This window comes from Cicer arietinum, chromosome 6 (assembly GCF_000331145.2).
Source record: "Cicer arietinum cultivar CDC Frontier isolate Library 1 chromosome 6, Cicar.CDCFrontier_v2.0, whole genome shotgun sequence".
Taxonomy (NCBI): domain Eukaryota; kingdom Viridiplantae; phylum Streptophyta; class Magnoliopsida; order Fabales; family Fabaceae; genus Cicer; species Cicer arietinum.
In genome coordinates this window covers 12383413-12403861 of record NC_021165.2, presented here as the reverse complement: position 1 = coordinate 12403861, position 20449 = coordinate 12383413, and the positions used below count along the sequence as shown (strand labels likewise).

Here is a 20449-nt window from a genome sequence, read left to right as displayed (position 1 = left end):
TCTTGTCATGTGATGGCCCACTGACCAAAATTTCCATTACCCATTTCGTTCTCATGTTTTCCTATTATTGCACATTTTCTTCTTTTTCTTCACACACACGGGTTTGACATAGTAAAAGCAAAATTCATACTATAAAAACAACTGCGTTTATCTTTAATCTTTCACGCACATAAATATCACAAACTATTCATACATCAAACTATTCATACATCATAAGAGAAAATGCAGAATATATACAGTATATATGATTCGCAAGAATTTATAGTCGCTTTTGAAGCTCTACAAACAACTTTTGCATCGACACTTCAGGCTATTAAACACAACTTTCCACTCAATTTAATTTTTTAATTATAACTATCCATGGCATAAATAATTAAATTTATAACCATATTCAAGAGTTGATAATTGCACGCTTAAAAGTTAGCTTCAAAACAAACTTTAGATACATGTCCCTGCCAAACTTACTTTGTTGTCCTAACATTCACAAATTATATTGAAATCACACCTGGTAAGTTAATCTAAAAGAGTTAAATATCAAACTATGTTTGATATATATAAATCTAAAAAAATAGCAAAGAAAGTTGAGAGGAAAATAGTACATGCAAGGAGAAAAAGGACTTCCAACTCAAGCTTACATTACAACAATCTTGAAGGCGGTACAAGAAAAAACAGAAATATGATTTAAATAAAATATCAGAGGAAGTCCAACCACGTACTTAACTTCATCAGAATCTGTCCGAAATACACAATAGAGAGGAAGGTTCATACCACAGGAGCTGACAACAAAAATGAGGAAGCTCGGTAGTAGAATCATACGCTTTATGGATATCACAAGGATGATGCTTTCTCATTCAGTGATTCTTTAACTGCTCTTAAAAGTGAAGGCATCAAGTTCTGGTTTGTAACAATAATACCAGTATCAACATCAAGAAACTTTCCTTTTGAGAAGTCCAAAGGGTTCCCTGCAGCATCTGAGACAATACCTCCAGCTTCTACAGAAGTTCAATTGTCAAACAATCATGTGTACAAGATTAGAAGTTGAAGACACGATCAACACAAACTTCTTTTACTATACTGGAACTAAATAGGTGCGTTTGTTTCAGATTTTTTCATGAAAAAATCAAAAAAAATTAAACCGAAAATCATTTTTTATTGTTAAAATGATGTTTGTTTCATTTTTTTTTTTTTTAATTATTTTTTTGCTAAAGATGAAAAGCTAAAAATAGTAGCTTCTCACAATAGCCTTTGCGATAGATGAGAAAGAGAAAGATGTCACACAATTTAAAAACACTGAATTTAACTTACTAATGGGGGGAAATGATGTAATTATCCTTCCCCTTTTTGAAAAATCCGATATTGTCCTCCATCAATTTTTACTAGGTTTTCTCATGTGAGTCTGATCTAGGTTTTCATCAAGTAAGTTTTCTTTTCTATTTTGATTTCTCCACATAGTTTTTTTGTTGTTTCTATTCCTTTTATTATAATCATTTTATCTTTCCTTATTCATGTGTTGATACGAATTTATTTTTGCTTTTGTGGGTTTATGTATTGCTTTTTGATGAATACTTAAAGTACATTAATCAATTTTGAAATGAGTCTAGGAAATAGATTAAAGTAATAAATTTTGAAGTGACCAATTTAAAATATTTCAATTGTTTTGTTATAGTAACTTAATGTTTTAGATATTAACACCTAGACTAACAAAGATTCTACCAAATACTAACGACGACGGTCTTAATGACTATGGATAATCAAACTATAACAGCATGCTTGCAGTAATTTTAGAAAGAAATAAATTAATGTATTTAGAAAAGTCATATCCTTAATGATAATTTTATAGTTTACAAAATCACTTAAATAAAATTGTATACAAACAGATTAAAAATCATTTTTACGATAATAAAAAAACGAAAAGAAAAAAAAAATCATTTTAAAACAAATCTTAAAAAAAAAACCTCTAAATTTTCTAAACTAAAAATCTTTTTAATTTAAGCTCAAACAAACGCACCCAATATTGCAAGTTGCAACATGTCAACGGAAGTCAATTTTCAGTTCCAAGCTCAATCAGGGAAATTCTAATCCTAGCCACATAAGTTTCTATTCTATCAATTTTAACATTTAGTCTGGCACTTATTTTCTTGAAAGCATTTTCTGCTTGCCTTCAAGGTGTTAAAATTCATTACTGAAAATAAATTCCAAGTCACTAAACTAAACTAGCTTGGAGTCCAGAAAATAAAAAACAATCGCCACAAAGCTACAATATTTTGGTTCTCAAATCAGTCTCACGGCATATCTTTGCTTGAGTCATAAAAAAACCATCACCCTTTGACTCTAATGATTCAGCACATATCTATGCTTGAGTCATAGAAAAACCATCACCCTTTGACTCTAATTATTCAGCACGGGTGACATTGTGATCATATACAAAGAAAATGTCAAATGGTGTGGTGCAACATTGACTAAGGATTCAAACCGCAGCAGGTAGAGTTGTGTGATAGATTTATGGTAGTAAAGTAGATAAATTGAAGGCTTATTGAAAGTTAAACGGATAGTAGCTCGATTCTGTAAGCAATGTCATGATGTTTAAGACAACAAAAACAAAATTCAGTCTCCTTGAATGTTCAAAGGCTTCTACCATAGATGTAAGAAAGAACCAATAAGGATTTAGTAAACAACTTTTTTGTCTGGGAGATAGAACGTATAAAAATGGATTACAATTAGAGTGTATCATCAAAGAAGAAGGAAAGTAGTGCTCACAACACATCTAGAGTTCCTTGGCATCACACTCTAGATTCCTAGAATGCAATAGCATTAAAAAAATCCAAAAATGAAGGTTGAAAATCAAAAGAGTTGCAGAATGCCTTAAATCATGTAAAGATTTTAAACATTAATTGATCAAAACACTTTTTACAAAACAATATGTTCATAAAAAGATATCCCCAATAACTTAACCAATAAAGATTTGAAAAGAGCCTAGATCCTAAAATACTGAATCCAGCTCATATATAAATCTAGACTTTAATGGCCTTAAATCTTGATAAATACCAGACCCAGTACTATTCCTGACTAACGTGTCTGTTTGATTATATTTAAAAACCTCTATTTTAGTTTTAAAAAAGAAAATGTTTGGCTGGTGGTGGTGTTGCCGTAACCCGACACTCTCCACTGTTGCTCACTTCACCCAACATCCTCCATCATTAGCCCCTACCCGTCACTTCCTAACGCACAACACCATTGTCGCCATTACAATCCAACACCTTACACCAACTTTGTCACTCCCACAGCCCGACACCATCCACTCTTACCACCACCTGACAGCCTCTGCCTCCTCTGCTGCCCATTATCCTCCATGTTCATCTCAACTTCCACCAGGCACCATTTAGAACAGTTTTTCAAGAAAGAACGCAATCATACAATCCCTAAATCTGGTTAGCTATGACACTTACTTAAAGCAGAGCATGCTAACAAAGAAATTTTTTAAAACAGACTATGGGACGAAAGGAAATAATTTGTAACGAAAATATATTTATGATCTTTGTATTCATTACTCTCTCATTCAACAGTAACCAAAAAGACAAGAAAGAATGAAACGCACCGCTCACAACAATACAGCCAGCAGCGTGATCCCATATTTTTTCACGGTAACCTTTGTGGGGGAAACGCAAGTATATAGCCCCATCTCCTCTGGAAAGCGCTCCATATTTTGCTTGGCTGTCAATTCTGACTGGCGGTGCTTTGACGCCGAGTTTCTGTTCATGAAGTCATAATGTTAAGGGAATGTCTGCAGATTAAATCTAAAAATGCAAGAAGTAAAAGAGAAAATAAAATGATAAAAAGGGAAATGGTTGACAATAGAGGTAGCATTACTTCTGCAATAGTGCTAGACAAGTCATGTGAGGAGTGTGCTGCTTCATAAGATTCAAAAAATGACGCTTCTTCTGGATTATCAACAGCACTGACATTCACCTGGAAGATGATAACACGACAACATTCTAAGAATTGACAGTGTTATAAGCAAAAGGTTCAAGTATGACAACATTCTATCAATACCAACCCTAGTTTGTGTAGAACCGTCCAATGCCTGCATATATGTTCCATCACCAACTTTAGCAAAGAAAACACAACCAACTTCATTAGAAGAAGAATTCTGCTGATTGCGGCCAATGGTCGCCAGTGGAAGATTTGGACAAGCCAAGACCCCCAATACAACTTTCCCTTCATGCAGCAGAGCTAATGCTATGGCATATTGGTCTCCTCTTACAAACCTATAATGTCAATTCATAAGCAACAGCTACTCGGTAATTCAGCACATTGATTGTGCAAGTGAAAAGAAACCACTCAATCAAATGTTTAATTCTTTTGTTGGGTAAAGGAAATTTGTTAACAAATTTTAGTCACTTCATAAACATAGATTCAAAGTTTATACTTATCTTGATCAGAGATTCATATTTTTAGCAACCTGAAGTTTTCTAGGCAAACCAACATGCCATGCAATAGATAATGTCACTTACTCTCTTGTTCAATACTAAAACCATCTTTTTAATTATAATGCTTAATAGTAAATTAAATCCAACCACTGTTTTTGTCCTTACTTTCTACAAAGATAGGGAATAATAACTGCAATCTTATTACGAAAGTAAATATTAATAACAAAACACATATTACGTGTATATATATTTATTATAAGATGCTACATCTTACAAACAACTCCATGCTGCAAGAAGATTCCAATTTTTCAGAAAGACTAACTGATGAAGCTTAGACAAGCAAACGACAATATTCACACCCCATTGGTTTTTTGTTTAAAGAAAAAAAATCATACCCTTTAGTACCATCTATTGGATCCAAAACCCAGTGCCGACCAACAGGACCACCTTCAGACTTTCCATTATCAATGGCCTTGAGCACATCATCTGTTGTTAAAGTAGAAAAGCTATGTGATCCTTCATTAGCTAGAGTATTGTTGACAAGTTCTGTAATGCACTTCAGTGTATCCTGGCCACTTTCCTTACGAAGATCCCCTGAATCCTAAGAGAGTTTAAAAACAGGGATTTTAAGAAAGAAAAAAAAAAGAAAATTCTGTATGTCCATAGAAATCTGTAAGAATTATAATTTCACCTCCTCAGCAACTAAGGAAAACAGTTCAGAAGGAAGCTCTCTCTCAAGTATCAAGCTGACCAAGACTTGTGAACCTGTCAACCAAATGTAAGCAACACAAGTTATACTATGCAATCCTGCGATTCAGACAAACTTCAATGAATGACTAGAAGTTCTTCGAAAAGTTTAAGTTTCTTGGTGGAGGCTCGAGAATAGTTTCACATCAATACATGTCCCCTCGTGCAAAAGCCATATGGGTCTGAAGAATGAAAAAAGTTTAAGCCCTTCTTTTGGTTTTCAAGAATGTACAAGCACATGAGTAAGAAAGAAATATAAACCTCCAACATGAACATCACCGCCATAATCTGAAACACTTGGGCTGGTGCTAATTGAGTGCTACAAGCTTACCTAGTAGTAAAAAAAACCTAGTCATGTAGAATAGGGAAAGCAAAGATCAAACTCCTAACCCTAATGATAGAGGCTTCCAACCATATCAAGTCTCCAAAAGCTTATGCTATTATGTGAAGGCTCACAAATAAGTTTAATGAATGTCTTGAAAACTAAAGCTTTGCAATAACTAACCTTACTCTCGTAGAAGAAATAAAAATGTATTTAAAACTACAGTGGCTTCTAGGGTGTGAAAGTGTCTCAAATGGCTTCTAGTCATGTATAAATACAAGTATCATTTTTCATCTTTTATCAAATATATGATTATTTAATAGAGCTCTCAAATTACGGCTTCCCATTTTTCTCCCAATTCTCAGAGTTGTAATAGTTAGAGAGTTGTAATAGTTAGAGAGTTGTAATAGTAGGAATGAAATGAAAGAGTTACTAACCATAATCAGCAACAGTGACGGGACTTTTGTCTGATTTAGAGTGTACATCAGACTGCAAAAGAGCCTTTTGCACTTTCTGAAGAATGCAAGAGAGCAAGAAAATAAAAATAAAATCGAAAACGATGAATTGAAATCATAAAATGATTGATAGAGGGAAGAGATTGGGGAATGGCGTGCCTGGCAGAGACGAGCAGCGAGAGTGGCAGCTTTCTTAGCAGCAGCGAGTTCCTTTTCGTAAGGCATTGAAGAAGCTAAGGTCGTTAATGGCGACCAACGACAACAGAGAGAAAACGATCTTCGAGTTCTAGTTGTGGTAGTGGATTCGTAACAATTCCAATCACTTCCAACCCTTATTGCTGTTGCTCTTGCTCCCAACCAACGTGTCTGTGTCCCCATTTTTTCTTCCACTTTTTTTTTTTTTGGTAAATTAAATAAATGTATATTAGTCCCACACTTTCTCTATGGCTCCATAACATTTTATTATTTTAAAGTTTTATATTATTTTTTTTTTAAAAACTAATTATTTGATTAGTAAAAATAAAATACTTGTGTGTATTTATTTTTCTAATGTAGAACAAAAGGATTCAAATCTCCTTCGCAAACTTGTACTACTTTAATTTCTATGAGATGTTATTATTCATGCTCAGAATTTAAATTTCAACATTTTATGATACTAATAATGAAAACAAAAATTATTATATAGCGTTAGAATAAAAATCATTCATGTTAAATTATACGGTGCATAGGCTGAAAATAGTAGTATTAGTGATAGGTTCGGTCGAGTTAGTTTTTTTTTTTTTTTACTGTTTAAATTGGTTCAAGTAAAAAAATTGAAAATTTAAGTTTGGTTTGTGAAATATCTTAAATTTATTTGCGTAGATTAAATCATAGACATATATCAATCGGTCTGATTTATTCTCACATCTACTCGTGATTTATTTACTCAGAATAATGCTAATATGAAAGAGAATTTCGTATGAACGTATGAAGTCTTTAAGAGCAATACGATTCTCATTTTTAAAATTTGTTTTAAAATTGTTTGAAGTTGTAACGCGGTCTAGAGAAAATTGGAGCAATGGAAATCAAGTCACGATTCTCTTTTAACAAATAATAGCAGGTTTTGAAGAAGTATGACCAGTTATAATTTATGTTGTTTGGCTCCTCATAATAAGATTTCTTCTCAAGTCATGGTTGGCAACTTTGATTATTAAAAAACTTGGGCAATGTGGATGCAGGTGAAGGGATCTCCATGCTTGCTTTTGGAGTGTTAATTGGTCTTATATGTTGGAGAACCAAGTAAAAGGCATCGCAATAAGAACATAAGTGATTGTTCCTCATCTAATATTTATTTATAATTACAAAAAATATTATCAAAATTACATTTATAATAGTGCTTTTGTCCGATTTTTAACAACGAGAATGTGACTTTTAAGAATTTTTTCTTGTTTATCGAAGAAAAACTTCTACCATGAACATAAATCAATAAATCAATGAGAGTTTCTTGTCTCATCCACACTCTTTTTCGAAATGGTTTATCCAAATGTGTATTTAAAAAAAACAACACTTTCACATTGACCAAATTAAAAATATATTCAGGAGGATTTGAAAACACAGTAGAAGAAGTCAATTAAGGAAAAAACCAAAATAGATAGGTTGTTTACATTTGGAAAATTAGATTTAGTACCCCTATGATTTGACTTGTATCCTCAATATTAAAAAAATTCAATTATATCTTTTGTATTTTTATTCGTAATAAAATTGCTCCAAAATTGTACCCTTATCAAAATTTCGGGTACTTCAATTTTTTTCTCCAAAAATTAACACTATCGAAAACTGTATTTTCAAAATTTCCAAATTTACGATAGTGTAAATTGTGCACCAAAAAATTTGTCAACTAAATTTCCCGTAGTTAATAACTTCCCAAAAAATTAGGTTGTAAATTTTCGATAGTTAATTTTAATATACTCACAGTTTCAAATTTTGAAATTTTTAATACGTAATTTTTTTTTTAGCTATGGAAATTCCACTATTAAAATAATTCGTTTAAAAATGGTTTTTTTTATCAGATTTTCTTTTCTTTCTCGTTTAATATTTGAGACATTTTATTAGTTGATATTTTGCAGTATATCAAATTAAATCATAATGAATTCTTAGCATAAATAAATCAACTATTTCAAATAAATTAAATTTCTAAAATCAATAAATCACAACATTTTAATGTTCTGATTGTTCAGGTTAATTGTCGGCTCTATAATAACTATACTATAAATATATTAAACTATACATATTATCGTATATTATACTATATATTATATATATTATGTAATCAAACAAATTATTTAGTGGTGCTCTTAGTTCACAAGGACAAACAGATAGTAAGGCCCTCCACAAAACATTGGTTGGTCGGGTTGTTCATGCATGTAATTTTGTTGCTCCTCTTGTTCATTATATGTATAATCCTTAAATGTAAGATCATATTGCTCCTCTTGCTTAAACATATACTAAATATAATAAACCTCCTCTTCTTGCATCTCTTCGTTCCTCTTTCTTCTCTTTTTTTAATGGCGGCTCTCCTATTAGATTGTGTAAGAGATCGAACTCGAGAATGTTCCGCAATATATTTCGCTAATTTGGACTTCATTAAAAAAAATTGAATGAAAAAAATGTAAACAAAAAAAAATTGAAAAATGAAGAAAGAAAACTGACCCACCCTCGAATGAAATTTCCAATAATTATTTTTAACTAGAAAATTGAAATTTTCAATAGTTACATTTTAATAGTAGAAATTTTAAAAATAAAATTTCCGGTTAAAAATAACTTTCAAAAATTTTATTTTAAATATTTCCAATATTAATATATATATATATATATGTATATATATTTACTTTCTCAAAAATTTAGAAATACGAGGTTATGAATCAAAATATCAAAATTTGTTTTAATTCTTTACTATTTACTTAAGTGTATTTTAAAAAATTTAAAAATAAAAATTATAAATGAAGGATACATGTCAAATCTTAGGGTACAAAAACCAATTTTCTTGCATTTGACATACCAACCAATTAAGGTGGATCCAACAAAATTATACGCCTAAAATAAGAGTATTATATCATGTGCCCTCGTACTTAAATTTATCACTTTTAATTACGTAAAAATATAATTTTGTCCTTCTATATAATTTTTTTTTTTTACCACTTAAGTGTGTGGGGCAAGGTATAATACTCCTAAAATAATAAATGTTATTGTAAGCTTTTAAGTAAAATTTAAAACATATTAATCTTTTATTTTATTTTTTACAAAACAAATTAATTTTCCAACGCAAAATAAGAGAAAAAATATTTTAAAAAATAATATGAAACCTATAAAATTTGACCCAAAATCTGTCAACAAAATAAAAAAATTAAAGGGCCTTGACCTTTGGACAAGAGGCATTTTCTAATATAAGTTATTAAATATTAATTGTAGGATCGTTTTAAATATTTTGAAAGTTTTATTCTAATTTAAAATTTTGAGTTTCTAATTAAAAAAAAATAATTTTAATAATTAAATAAATGTAAAATAAAATTTAATTCATATAAAATTTTATTTTTAATTCAATAAAAAAATTCTTAAAATTTTTTGTCTCTAAATTTCTTTTACCCACTTTTCACTAGTATAATGTTTTTTAACAAATGAGGCTGATGTTTGTTTAGATCCGTCGCCTGTGTAAATGAGTTAACAAAATAAGACGGTCTCAATTTTGTAAATATATCAATTTTATCACCTTTTATCTCTATCTTAAAATATTTTTGTAAAAGATAAAAAACTGATATTTTTATTCTCTAAAAAAGTCTCTATAAAATTAAAATAAAGACTAAAAGTAAATACAAATTTTTATGAACTAAAAATTTATTTAAAAAATAATAATACTCACCCTCATTTTGTAAATATTACAAAATTAATAAAAAAAATTAGACCCTTTCACAATTGAGAGCCACTTGCTGTTGGACTGAATGCAGAACTCAAAAGTCGACCAATTAATGTGTATATAGACACTCTCATATCTATATGTTCGTTTTTTTATTGAACTACATGTGTATATATTTTACTATGTTTCTTTGTATAATTTTGATTACTATTTAAAAGTTATTTATATATATTACACATGTTTTCATGCACTTGCTAATAATATAGGAGAATTTGTGGTATAAAAAATTTATAAGGAAATCGATGGTAAACTATTAGCAAAACAACACATTATTATTTATTGATAAATTTGATTGTAAGTAATTGGCTAATTAAATACTGTATTAATTGAAAAATTATTAAAAAAATAAATTAAAAACAAAAATGCTACACAAAATTAAAAAGGTATAACGTTTATTATCGATATAGATATTATGTATTTTATCATGAATCAAATTAAACTGTGAAAGAAATCTAACGAAATAAAACATTTTTTTAGGAAAAAATTATTATAAACTTGTTAGAAAAAGTTAAAGAAGCTAGGAAATAATAAAAACTGGAAAAGATAATTTATGAACAAAAATTAAGCTACACCAAAAACAAAAATGAATCCCCCTTATATATATTAATAAGTATGTATAGATTTTACACGTATTATAAAGCTAATTTATTAGTCGGCCTAAAAATCTTGTTTTACTTAGTTAAAGTTGGGCTAGTCCTACAAGCAATCCACCGTGAAATAAGATTCCTCTAATACTAGGTGAGATTGCTATCAATTCTGATGTGAATTTTGGACAAAATGTAGTTTGTGGAGGGACTATTAAAAAATGATAAAGGCCATTTTGTTTTGGTAATGCATTTTAACTTGATCATTTTACAATTTTGGAAGTGGAATTGTGGAAATTTTAGCATGGTCTAAATATTGCTGGGAATAGAGGTATTGTGAATTTGTGACCCCAAGTTAGCTATGTAGTTGCTAAAAGATGATTTGTTTCATTAATACTGTTTGTTATGCTCTAGCGGTCTCAATTAATAGACTTCATCATGACTCCATAGATTCATTTGACAAGGTCATCATATCAAATGACATGTGTTATTGTTAAAAATGATCTCTCGATATTAATGTTGGGATTAATTAGTGAAGTCCTCTCTTACTTTTCTTTAATGCATAATGATTAATAGTTTGTGTATTTTTTTTTTTAAATAGTTCGAATTTATTTGATGATCAAAATAAAAGGTAAAATATAATATTTTAAAATAAAAAGTGTAATATAATAAATAAAAAATAAATTGATATTATAATATTTAAAATAAAACATTATTTAAAATTATAAAAATATGAATAATTATTTAATTCTGTAAAATAAATATGATTTTTTTCAAAAATATTTGTATCATTTACGTATATATCTTTATTTAATTTTGCTATTATATAACTTTGAAATATTTAGTTACTCGTGGTTTTAAAAAATTGAAATATTGTTCAGGTGTTAATTGATTTTTAAAATATAAATTATTTGATTATTTGTTTAATTATTTAATATTTGTTTATTAGTTTATATTATTAAAAGTTTTATATAATAATTTAAACATATATATACATAATTAAATTATCATATAAAATTTTTGTAATCATATAAATTTAGTAAAAAATATTAAATAATTAAAGACAGTTAGATATTATATATATATATATATATATATATAATATTATATATATGTCTAATTGTCCTTACAAGGAAAAAATTTATTAACTATTACTAAATATTTATTAAATTATGATGAAATATAGATCGAAAATAATAAAATAATATTATTTTATTTTATGTATATTTATATTGTATTTTTTATGTTTTTGGTGCGCACCTCTTTACAAACTCAAAAAGATTATTCGGCCAAGAAATATTGTTAATTTTGATAGAAAAGTTATGAGCTAGGACCAATTTTAAAAATTTTAAAATATATTAGAACTTGAGCGAAACCAATAATTTATTAGAAATAAGATTTGATGCACACCATCTCAATATATATAGTATTTAAATATACAAAGCGATATTTTTTTAATAATAAAAGATAAAATAAAATTTCATTTTATTGTTGTTCAAAAAATACTAATTTTTTTTAAACACTATATTTTTAATTTTTTGACGATACAATATCAGCTCAATACATTCGCAAAATTTCCACTCTGTCAAGTACCAACCAATTGGTGGCATTGATAGCAACATCAGAAGATGATAATAGAAAAGAAAATCCTACCAACTCATACGACAATTCAAGCATAAAAGGTGGAACAAGGACAAGGGATCATAATCAAAAGTACCCTAGCACACATAAAATTTATCCGTAGGCCTTAAGCACATATGTACATATTAAAAATGATAAAAGAAAAACCTCAAAATATTGGAATATTTATTAAGTCATAATAATCTGATTCTAATTATTTAATAATATCTTTTTATTATTTGGATAATAACATTCCACAAGTCTAACATTAAGAAAGAGGAGCCCTCTTAGGAGCACCCTTTCTTCTAGTACTACCAAGAGAGAGAAAAAAACCATTGGTTTTGTTGTTGTCTTCACATGAAATCATAGAACGGCTTGTAGCTTCTTCAGTATTGGAAGTAGGGGCAAATTGGGTATTATCATTATATTCATCAATAACCTCAGAGCTATCCACCCTTAAACCCGTTAACTGCGAATATGAAAAATCGGATTCATGAAATCGATGTAATATGTTGGACAAGCTTATACCCTCGCATACCATGTGATCAACCTGCATATATTATTTCATATAATAATTATTATTTTTTTGCGATTTACAACGTTAATTTTCATCTTCCGAAAAATAATGATGAAATACTATTTAAATACATTTTTATACACATCCCAAAAAACAGAAAAATTAATTAAAGCTGCAGCGTTATACCTGCATTTATTTATTTTATGTATTGGCTGTCACATTTGAGGTTTTCAAGAAGGGAAAAGACAGCAGCTGGTTCCTAAAGACACAAACTAAAAAGTAGTAAGTTTGCCAGAGGTGTTTTTTATGTGCTAAGGATAGACTAGCGGCCGGTCTTTTCAAAACGGATCTATAGTGGTATCCCATCCCTAATTATAAGACTATTATTTTCTACGAGATTTGAATTTTTAATAAGTTAAAAAATTAAATTTTAAAATAAAATATTTCTATTTGAATTATCAATATAGATCTTTCAAAGGGATGATAATTATATTCACATTTAGTGTACTTACAAAAAAAATTCATGATAAGTAGAATAAAAATTCTTATAATAAGTATAGACACAAAGACGGTTAGTTATCCATAAAATTAAACTATTATGAGTGTAGATACAAGTACTATAATATATACTACATATTGCACTCATATTTATATAAATATATAATAATTATATTAATATTTAATTTAATTAACTGTTTTTTTTTATATTTTAACATGCATCGATATCATTACACTAGTACAATATTTATAATAGAAAAATAAACGTTTATTTAATTATAATAAATAGATAAATAATTGTGACTTTATAACTGAGAGTTGTGTCTTATTCATGGTAACTTTATAATTATAATTGCGACTTTGTATCAATTGTTTTTATATATCTCAAATAATATTCTCGTATAATTTGCAACTTCAAAAAGTATTATTATAGATATTTGAATTTGTGTTGTGATGAGTGTTCATTTGAAATGTTGAGTTAGAAATATTTTAGTTTATAATACTTTATGATTGAATTTTAGATATTTAGATAATTTTTAAATTTAATCACAACAATATCATTTATTTATCGATCTATTTTAGTTAAAGTGTGACTAATAGATATTGGTATGTGCATTTAGATACCCAAATGATAAAAATATGGATATTAAAATTGATACATAAGTCAATATACCCACAAAAATAAATATTTTTTTAAACTACCGATACAGACACAAATATTATAGTACTCTATTCAAATTATCTCGTCTACGTCATCCGAATATATGTTAACTTTTTTCATGTTATAGTTGGCTCTCAATTGAATTTTAATGGAAACGACTTTAAATTAACATGAATATTTTATATTTAAGAATAATAAAAAAACTACATGAATGTATAATATTTATAAAATCATAATTATGAAGTCATAATTTTTTATTTAAGAAGTCAAAATCATCCTTATAATGATCAAGAAACGATCTTGATCAACGACCACAATTATTGTGGCTTCATGTAATCCAGATTAACTTTTTTATTGAGAAAAAAATTACTTTTAACTTTTACAATAATTGATTTATTTGATAATTTTATATCAGTAAAGAAAATTATATAGATAAATAATAATTATAATATTTTTATTAAAATAATTTTAATAATTATTGACATATTAACTATTATCATTAATGTAAATTAGAAAATAGTAATTTCAAAGTGAAATATGTAATACTAATCAGATGGTAAAATTAATATTACATTAAAAATTAAAATAATCAATAAAATTAAAATAATTTAAAAGAAAAAGTTGAATTCCTCGTTTTCTAGACACATGCATAAAAGAGACATTTTTCCAATAATAAAAAAAATAATTTTACTTTTTATCATTGTATGTGTATCATCAATGCACTGTACATTTGATCTTGCTAATGAAAGGAGTATGACTGAATTATTAGATGCAAAAGTTGGATGTTGACCAGTAATTTGTTTGTGGCGAAAGGAGAATGGGTATATATATAGAGTTAGAGATAAAGAGACATAGAAATGAGACAAAAACCTTACCTTGCATGAGAGTGAACAGAAATGGAAGGGGTCTTGAAGAATCCTGTCACAAGAGCAGCAAGCATTGGCATTACCTTTGCATGACCTTGACTGTGCTCTCTCATTTAAGAATATCACTTTCGCACCGTTAATTGTATATGGCTGCATTTCAATATATTTTCCAAACAATATAATCTATGTTAGTTAGTTATTGATCTTCGCCACAATCTTTTCATTTATCATTATTCAAATAATAAATATTAAAGTTTTATCACGGGAGGACTAAAGACTAGGGTCGAAGATTTTCATTATAGATATTTTTAATGGGGTACCTAACTTTGAATTGTATAAGTTTTAAGTATTATCATACATTTGTTTTTCTTTTTGTTTGTTAATAATGTGATTTTGTAATATATATATATATATATATATATATTATCTTTAAAAAAATAAATATAATTATAATTAATTCATACAATTATAAAATTTTAAATTTAAAACTACAAATTTAATAATATTAATATTTATCAGTTGAATTAGAATTCATAATATAGAACATACATTCCTTAATGTTCGGAATAATTTTTTTTAATAGTATTTTGGTTTGGTAAAAAAATTCAATTCCAAGTATCTAACTACGTCTTTTTATTTTGTACATCTATCTTATATTTAAAAAAAAAATCAATAAAAATTTGGTTTAGATTTTAGATTAACTATATTAATGTTGTAGAGAATTTTTAGTAGAGAATTTTTTTAAATAATATTTAGTAATATCATTATTTAGTAGAGAATTTTTTTAAATAATATTTAGTAATATATTTTTCACGTCCTATATGTTGATCACTTGATCTCACAACAAAAAAAATACATGCTGATCTTGATTTTGGTTTTTGAGTAAATAAACACCCTGATTTTATATACCAAAAAAAAGAAATACTAGTATGATTTTATTTTAGTAACTTGTATTTGTCTGACCTGAATATTGGAGCAATCGATGAGGTTTTCAAGATCACCCAATCGAACCACGTCATGGTAAACATACCTTCTCACCTGCACATTGGCAGCAAAAACACATCAATTATTGTAACACATTATTATTGGACATACATACCAAAATGCATGATAATGAAATTCTGAGTAACCAGCTAAACAAACCACTTTCCATTTTTATACATATTTCCAAATAAATTACATACCTTACATATACCCTATTTCTATCCATCTCAACAAACTTCTTTGGAAAAAATGCGGTCTTTTAAAATTGAACAGCAATATCTTCAAACAAATTTTCAGACTTTCAAATCGAAAATGTGAATTTAAATTTATATATACACGATGAGTTCAATGAAGGATAATTTGAAAGAGATAAAAACCAATTATGTTTTTGATTACTTTGAGAAAAACTAAATACTCTCTCCGATTTAGAATACTAACAACAAAAAATGTATTTTATTTTTATTTTTGAGGGAATCCTATGTTTACAATTAAATGTTTTAACTAAAAGCACATTTAGATATACATTCACATTTTATTGATTACATATTATTAATTTACTCGATCACTTTATAATATAAAGAGAAAATAATTAATCCTCATTCTGTTCAAAAATAATTATCCTTATTATTGATGTATTGCAATTAACATACATAAAAAAATAGAGGAATAGTAAGTTGAGAGTCATACTCAACATAATAAAGAAATAGTACAATTTAAAAAAAAAAAAAAAATTACATTTAAAATTAAATGGCACTTTTTTTGGGAGTTTTATTTAGTAAATGTGAGTGTTAACATGAATATAGTATTATTACAAGATTATAGTTAATAAAAAATAATAATATATAATATTAAAATAAAAATAAAAATAAAAATTTTAAAAATGATAAATAAATAGAAATAATATTTTCTAAGACAATTATGATAGAGAGGAGTAGGGGTATTGAAAGATGAATTAGCATTTGATTTCTTGTTTTGTATGTGAAGTAGAGAGACAGAATTAGAAGAAGAATTGGGTCAAACCTTTCGCTTTCATTGAAAGGAACGGGTGAGAAAACTTAGTAAGAGAAATTGGATAAAAAAGGGATCTTCTTCCATTAATAGGAAAAAACCAAAACCAAAAAGTGAAAATCCCATAGAACACATTATGAACCCCTTCTATGAAACAAAAAGTTGAAAACCATGTTTAAACATACATACATATTCATATCTTGGAAACACCAAACACAATGAGACAACATTGGTGACTGCTCACTTCAAATTGACTAGGCCTTCCTCAATATTTTCTTTTAATTTTTTTGGGAAATGTAATTTATTATTAATAACTGTGACATAATAATCATTAAATAATTGTATTATATTAAATTTGAATTTTGTCTATTGAAATTAGAATGTAAAACTTTTTATGGAAATATGACAATTTTAGAACAAATTCCATACGAGTTGTTAAACCAAAAATTTGAAATAAAACAATTAAGTGTATGTTTAAATTGAAAATGAGAACGATCGAATTAGGATGAATTTCACAAAAATCACATTGACAAACTAGTAATGAATAGAAACATGCCCTAAATAAAACAATGAGGGGAGAGAAAATCCTAAAATAATCTAGTATAGAGAATTGCATAACACAAGTTGAACCTGGAATTTTAGGTGAATTGAGGAAATGTTATAAACACAATTTCTAAATCAACCCTAGCTAGTGTGATTCATTTGAATTTTACACAAAGATATAAGAATTTTCTTTTATTGAAAACTCCATTTTTAAAACAATTCACTTCTCCTCAAAAGCCACCAAAATCATGTGAATTACTACTTCTTGAAATATAAAAAAAATAGTAACTATATGAGATTAAAAATTAAGATAAAATACATGAACTTTTGAATGATTATTTTTGTGTATAATATTATTGATAAAAAAAAGAATTGGAAAAGGAGTGAAAGTAAATAAACCTGGAGGAGAGGGTGATGGCGGTGAGAAGGTAGACAGTGAGTGCAGATGGAAAGACAACAGTGCAAACAAAGAACGTTCTTCTCATTCTTCTTAGTATTAAGGTGGACCCCACAAACACCAAAGAATGTTTCAGCCATTAGTTTCTCTAACCATGCAGGGATGAATTGTTGTTTCATTTCGACTCCTCTTCTTGATGATGGGTCACTTCCACTGCCTCTCATGTCTCACCACAACTTCTAATCTTTTCTTTTCCAAAGTTTCTCTCTCTCTCTCTCTCCACAACTTCTGAGAAACACGATATTTATGAACTCTCAGGTTTCTGCTTTTGTCAACTGCTTGCTTTCGAGGACCATTTTCCATTTTTCTTACTCATCATTCCTTATATAACAACCCTAAACACATCAACACTATCAATCCATTTCTTACAAATTCTTTTTCAAAACAATCTATAATAGTACTATATTTTTTAATTATATTATCTAATTAATTATATATAAGACCGGAACTCATTCATTGGGTTCTGTGGATAATGACATGTACTTGATTTCGGAATACAAATATTTTCAGTACTATGTCATACTATATTCATTTCATTTTAACTCTAATTAGAATTATGTGCGCACTTTTTAAAAAATAATTAATTTTGTTAAATGCTATGATAAAATTAGTTTTATTTTATCAAATATTAATCGAATTTAATTGAGAAATTTATTGAGTTGAAATTAAATAATTAAATACATATTACTGTAAAAAAGTAATTAATATTATAAAATAATAAATAATTTAAATAAAATGATAAATAAGACATATATTTTAAAAAATATGATACTAGATGACAAAGATTCGAAAAGCCATCATAAAGATAAAAAAATAAAAAAAACTAGAAAAGAATTATGTCATATGTGAATTTTTTTATTTTTTTTTATAAATAAGATTATTATTAAAAATTTACAAAACAATTATAATATTTTGGACGAATTCGAAATATTATCTCAAATCAAAGAAAATATGTGAGTGTTGTTACAAATTTTTGTATAGTTATTTTTTTATCTTAAAATATATGGTAACTCTGGACCTATAAAAATATGTGACTATTGTTACAAATTTTTTATTTAAATTCTAGACAATATCTAATTATTTTAATATTTATCAATTAATTAATTTTATACATGTGACAAAATTTAAAGAGATACATATTGTGTCCTCGGTGTGCAAATTCTTTACATTACATATATCACTCAGTTCAATATCATTCATTTTACGAAGATAATTTTTCCCTTCACAATATATAGTAAAAAAAATAGCAATAAATAATCAAGGACAATAGCGGTTCAATATCCCTTAATTTTGATGGTTTGAACCGGTGTTTTAGCATATATGTCTCTACAACTTTTCACTATTTAACTTGTAATTGTGGTACCATTATCTCTCAATTCAATATTTCATAAAATTATTATTATTTAATATATTGTACTTTGTGAAGTTATTAATTAGATCGATAATTGTGGAATGAAGATATTATATTCATCTATTTTTTTGAACATTAGCTTTTGTATCAAAAAAGGTAGTAACAGAATGTTCTATAATTTTTTGACGTTTTTATGTGAACAAATTATTAATCAATGCTATACTTCTCAATTTTGAATATAAACAACAAAAAATACTTACATCATGATAATAAATAAATAAATAAAATTTGATTACTCATGTTATATTTAATATATATGATGATTTCTAAAATATTATATAATTAATATAAATCTTAATATTCAATAATTCTTTTTAATGTATGTCTTTTTCTCTTGTTACATGAAGAAAAAAATTTGGTTGTACGTTAAATTTTTTGATGAATTAATTGATAAAATTCGACGAATAATCGTGATTTTGTCGATATTGCACGAAATAAATTTGCGAGACGATTTTCTTTGTCACAAGAAGAGATTGAATCTACTACAAATAGGATATATTTAGTTAGATAGTGTGAAAGATTTTTGAGTTGTGTTATCGACAACATTGGTGCACGACTATTGTTGCTCCTTATTTTATTCGTTTTTTGTATAATCTTTGTGAGTTTAGACAAATTGTAAGATGAGTGTTTTTGTTCTTATCAAAATATAAGTATTTCTGAGACAATCATAAAATTATTTATAATAATGGATAATTTAAAATATACAATTATGTTTTTATTATTTTTAGAAAATTAAATAAATCTATCAATTATTTTAAAAGCGCGTAAAATAATTATTTTTTGGATAAAGTATATGGTTTCAACGCAATACCAATAATGCTTTTTTTTTTGCAATGGAATAAATACTCTATGTGTCACTTAGAATTTAGAATGGCTGCACGAGAGATGAAGGCAATTTCCAATAAATAAAAATGTGTATTTATTTTTCTTTTAAATTCAGGTTTGGTTTACATTGATTTTGAAGTAAAAATAAGTGTTAATTTGAATTTTTTTTATAATTATCCAAAATATAATTTAAAATATTCACTTCGCATATAAATTTATAATTGATTTGATTTGTTTAAATAAACAAAATACTAATTCAAATATTTAAATATTAATTTGATTCGATTTAAAATTTATAAAAAGTAATCAAAGGAGGTACGGTGCTATATATAGGATTTTGATGGACTGGAAACAGAAAGGAAGTCCAAAACAAACACTAGAAACATCATCCCATACAAATTCAAATGTCATTAAATTACAAAAAATATAAGCTTGTATTTGAACATGACTGACTTCTACTAAACGATATTGAAAATGTTGATTATGGAAGCTAATTTACCAAAACAAAATTTTACTTAATTTTAAATGCAATTTTAATTTTTTAATTGTACTATTTATTTAATACATTGAGCATG

At 27.0% G+C, this 20449-nt stretch overlaps 2 protein-coding genes across 3 annotated transcripts; both read right to left on the bottom strand.

The window, feature by feature from the left end:
• Positions 1-600: 600 nt before the first annotated feature.
• LOC101512228 (3'(2'),5'-bisphosphate nucleotidase 1) lies at positions 601-6357 on the bottom strand. The gene is made up of 8 exons (XM_004504609.4): positions 6111-6357; positions 5934-6009; positions 5119-5192; positions 4823-5028; positions 4055-4265; positions 3868-3966; positions 3596-3749; positions 601-992 (listed from the first exon to the last, which is right to left on the bottom strand). Exons 1-8 carry the CDS (start codon positions 6327-6329, stop codon positions 829-831), a joined length of 1203 nt encoding a protein of 400 aa, XP_004504666.1. The 5' UTR covers positions 6330-6357; the 3' UTR covers positions 601-828.
• A 5831-nt stretch (positions 6358-12188) lies between these two features.
• On the bottom strand, positions 12189-18097 carry LOC101511901 (protein RGF1 INDUCIBLE TRANSCRIPTION FACTOR 1-like). 2 transcript variants are annotated; one of them, XM_073370418.1, is made up of 4 exons: positions 17581-18097; positions 15610-15684; positions 14656-14796; positions 12189-12573 (listed from the first exon to the last, which is right to left on the bottom strand). In XM_073370418.1, the coding sequence occupies exons 1-4, from the start codon at positions 17800-17802 to the stop codon at positions 12373-12375; spliced, it is 639 nt and encodes a 212-aa protein (XP_073226519.1). In that variant the 5' UTR covers positions 17803-18097; the 3' UTR covers positions 12189-12372. The 2 variants fall into 2 exon arrangements, with proteins under 2 accessions (XP_073226519.1, XP_004504665.1); XM_004504608.4 differs by having other exon boundaries at positions 12189-12654; positions 17581-18082.
• Positions 18098-20449: the final 2352 nt, after the last annotated feature.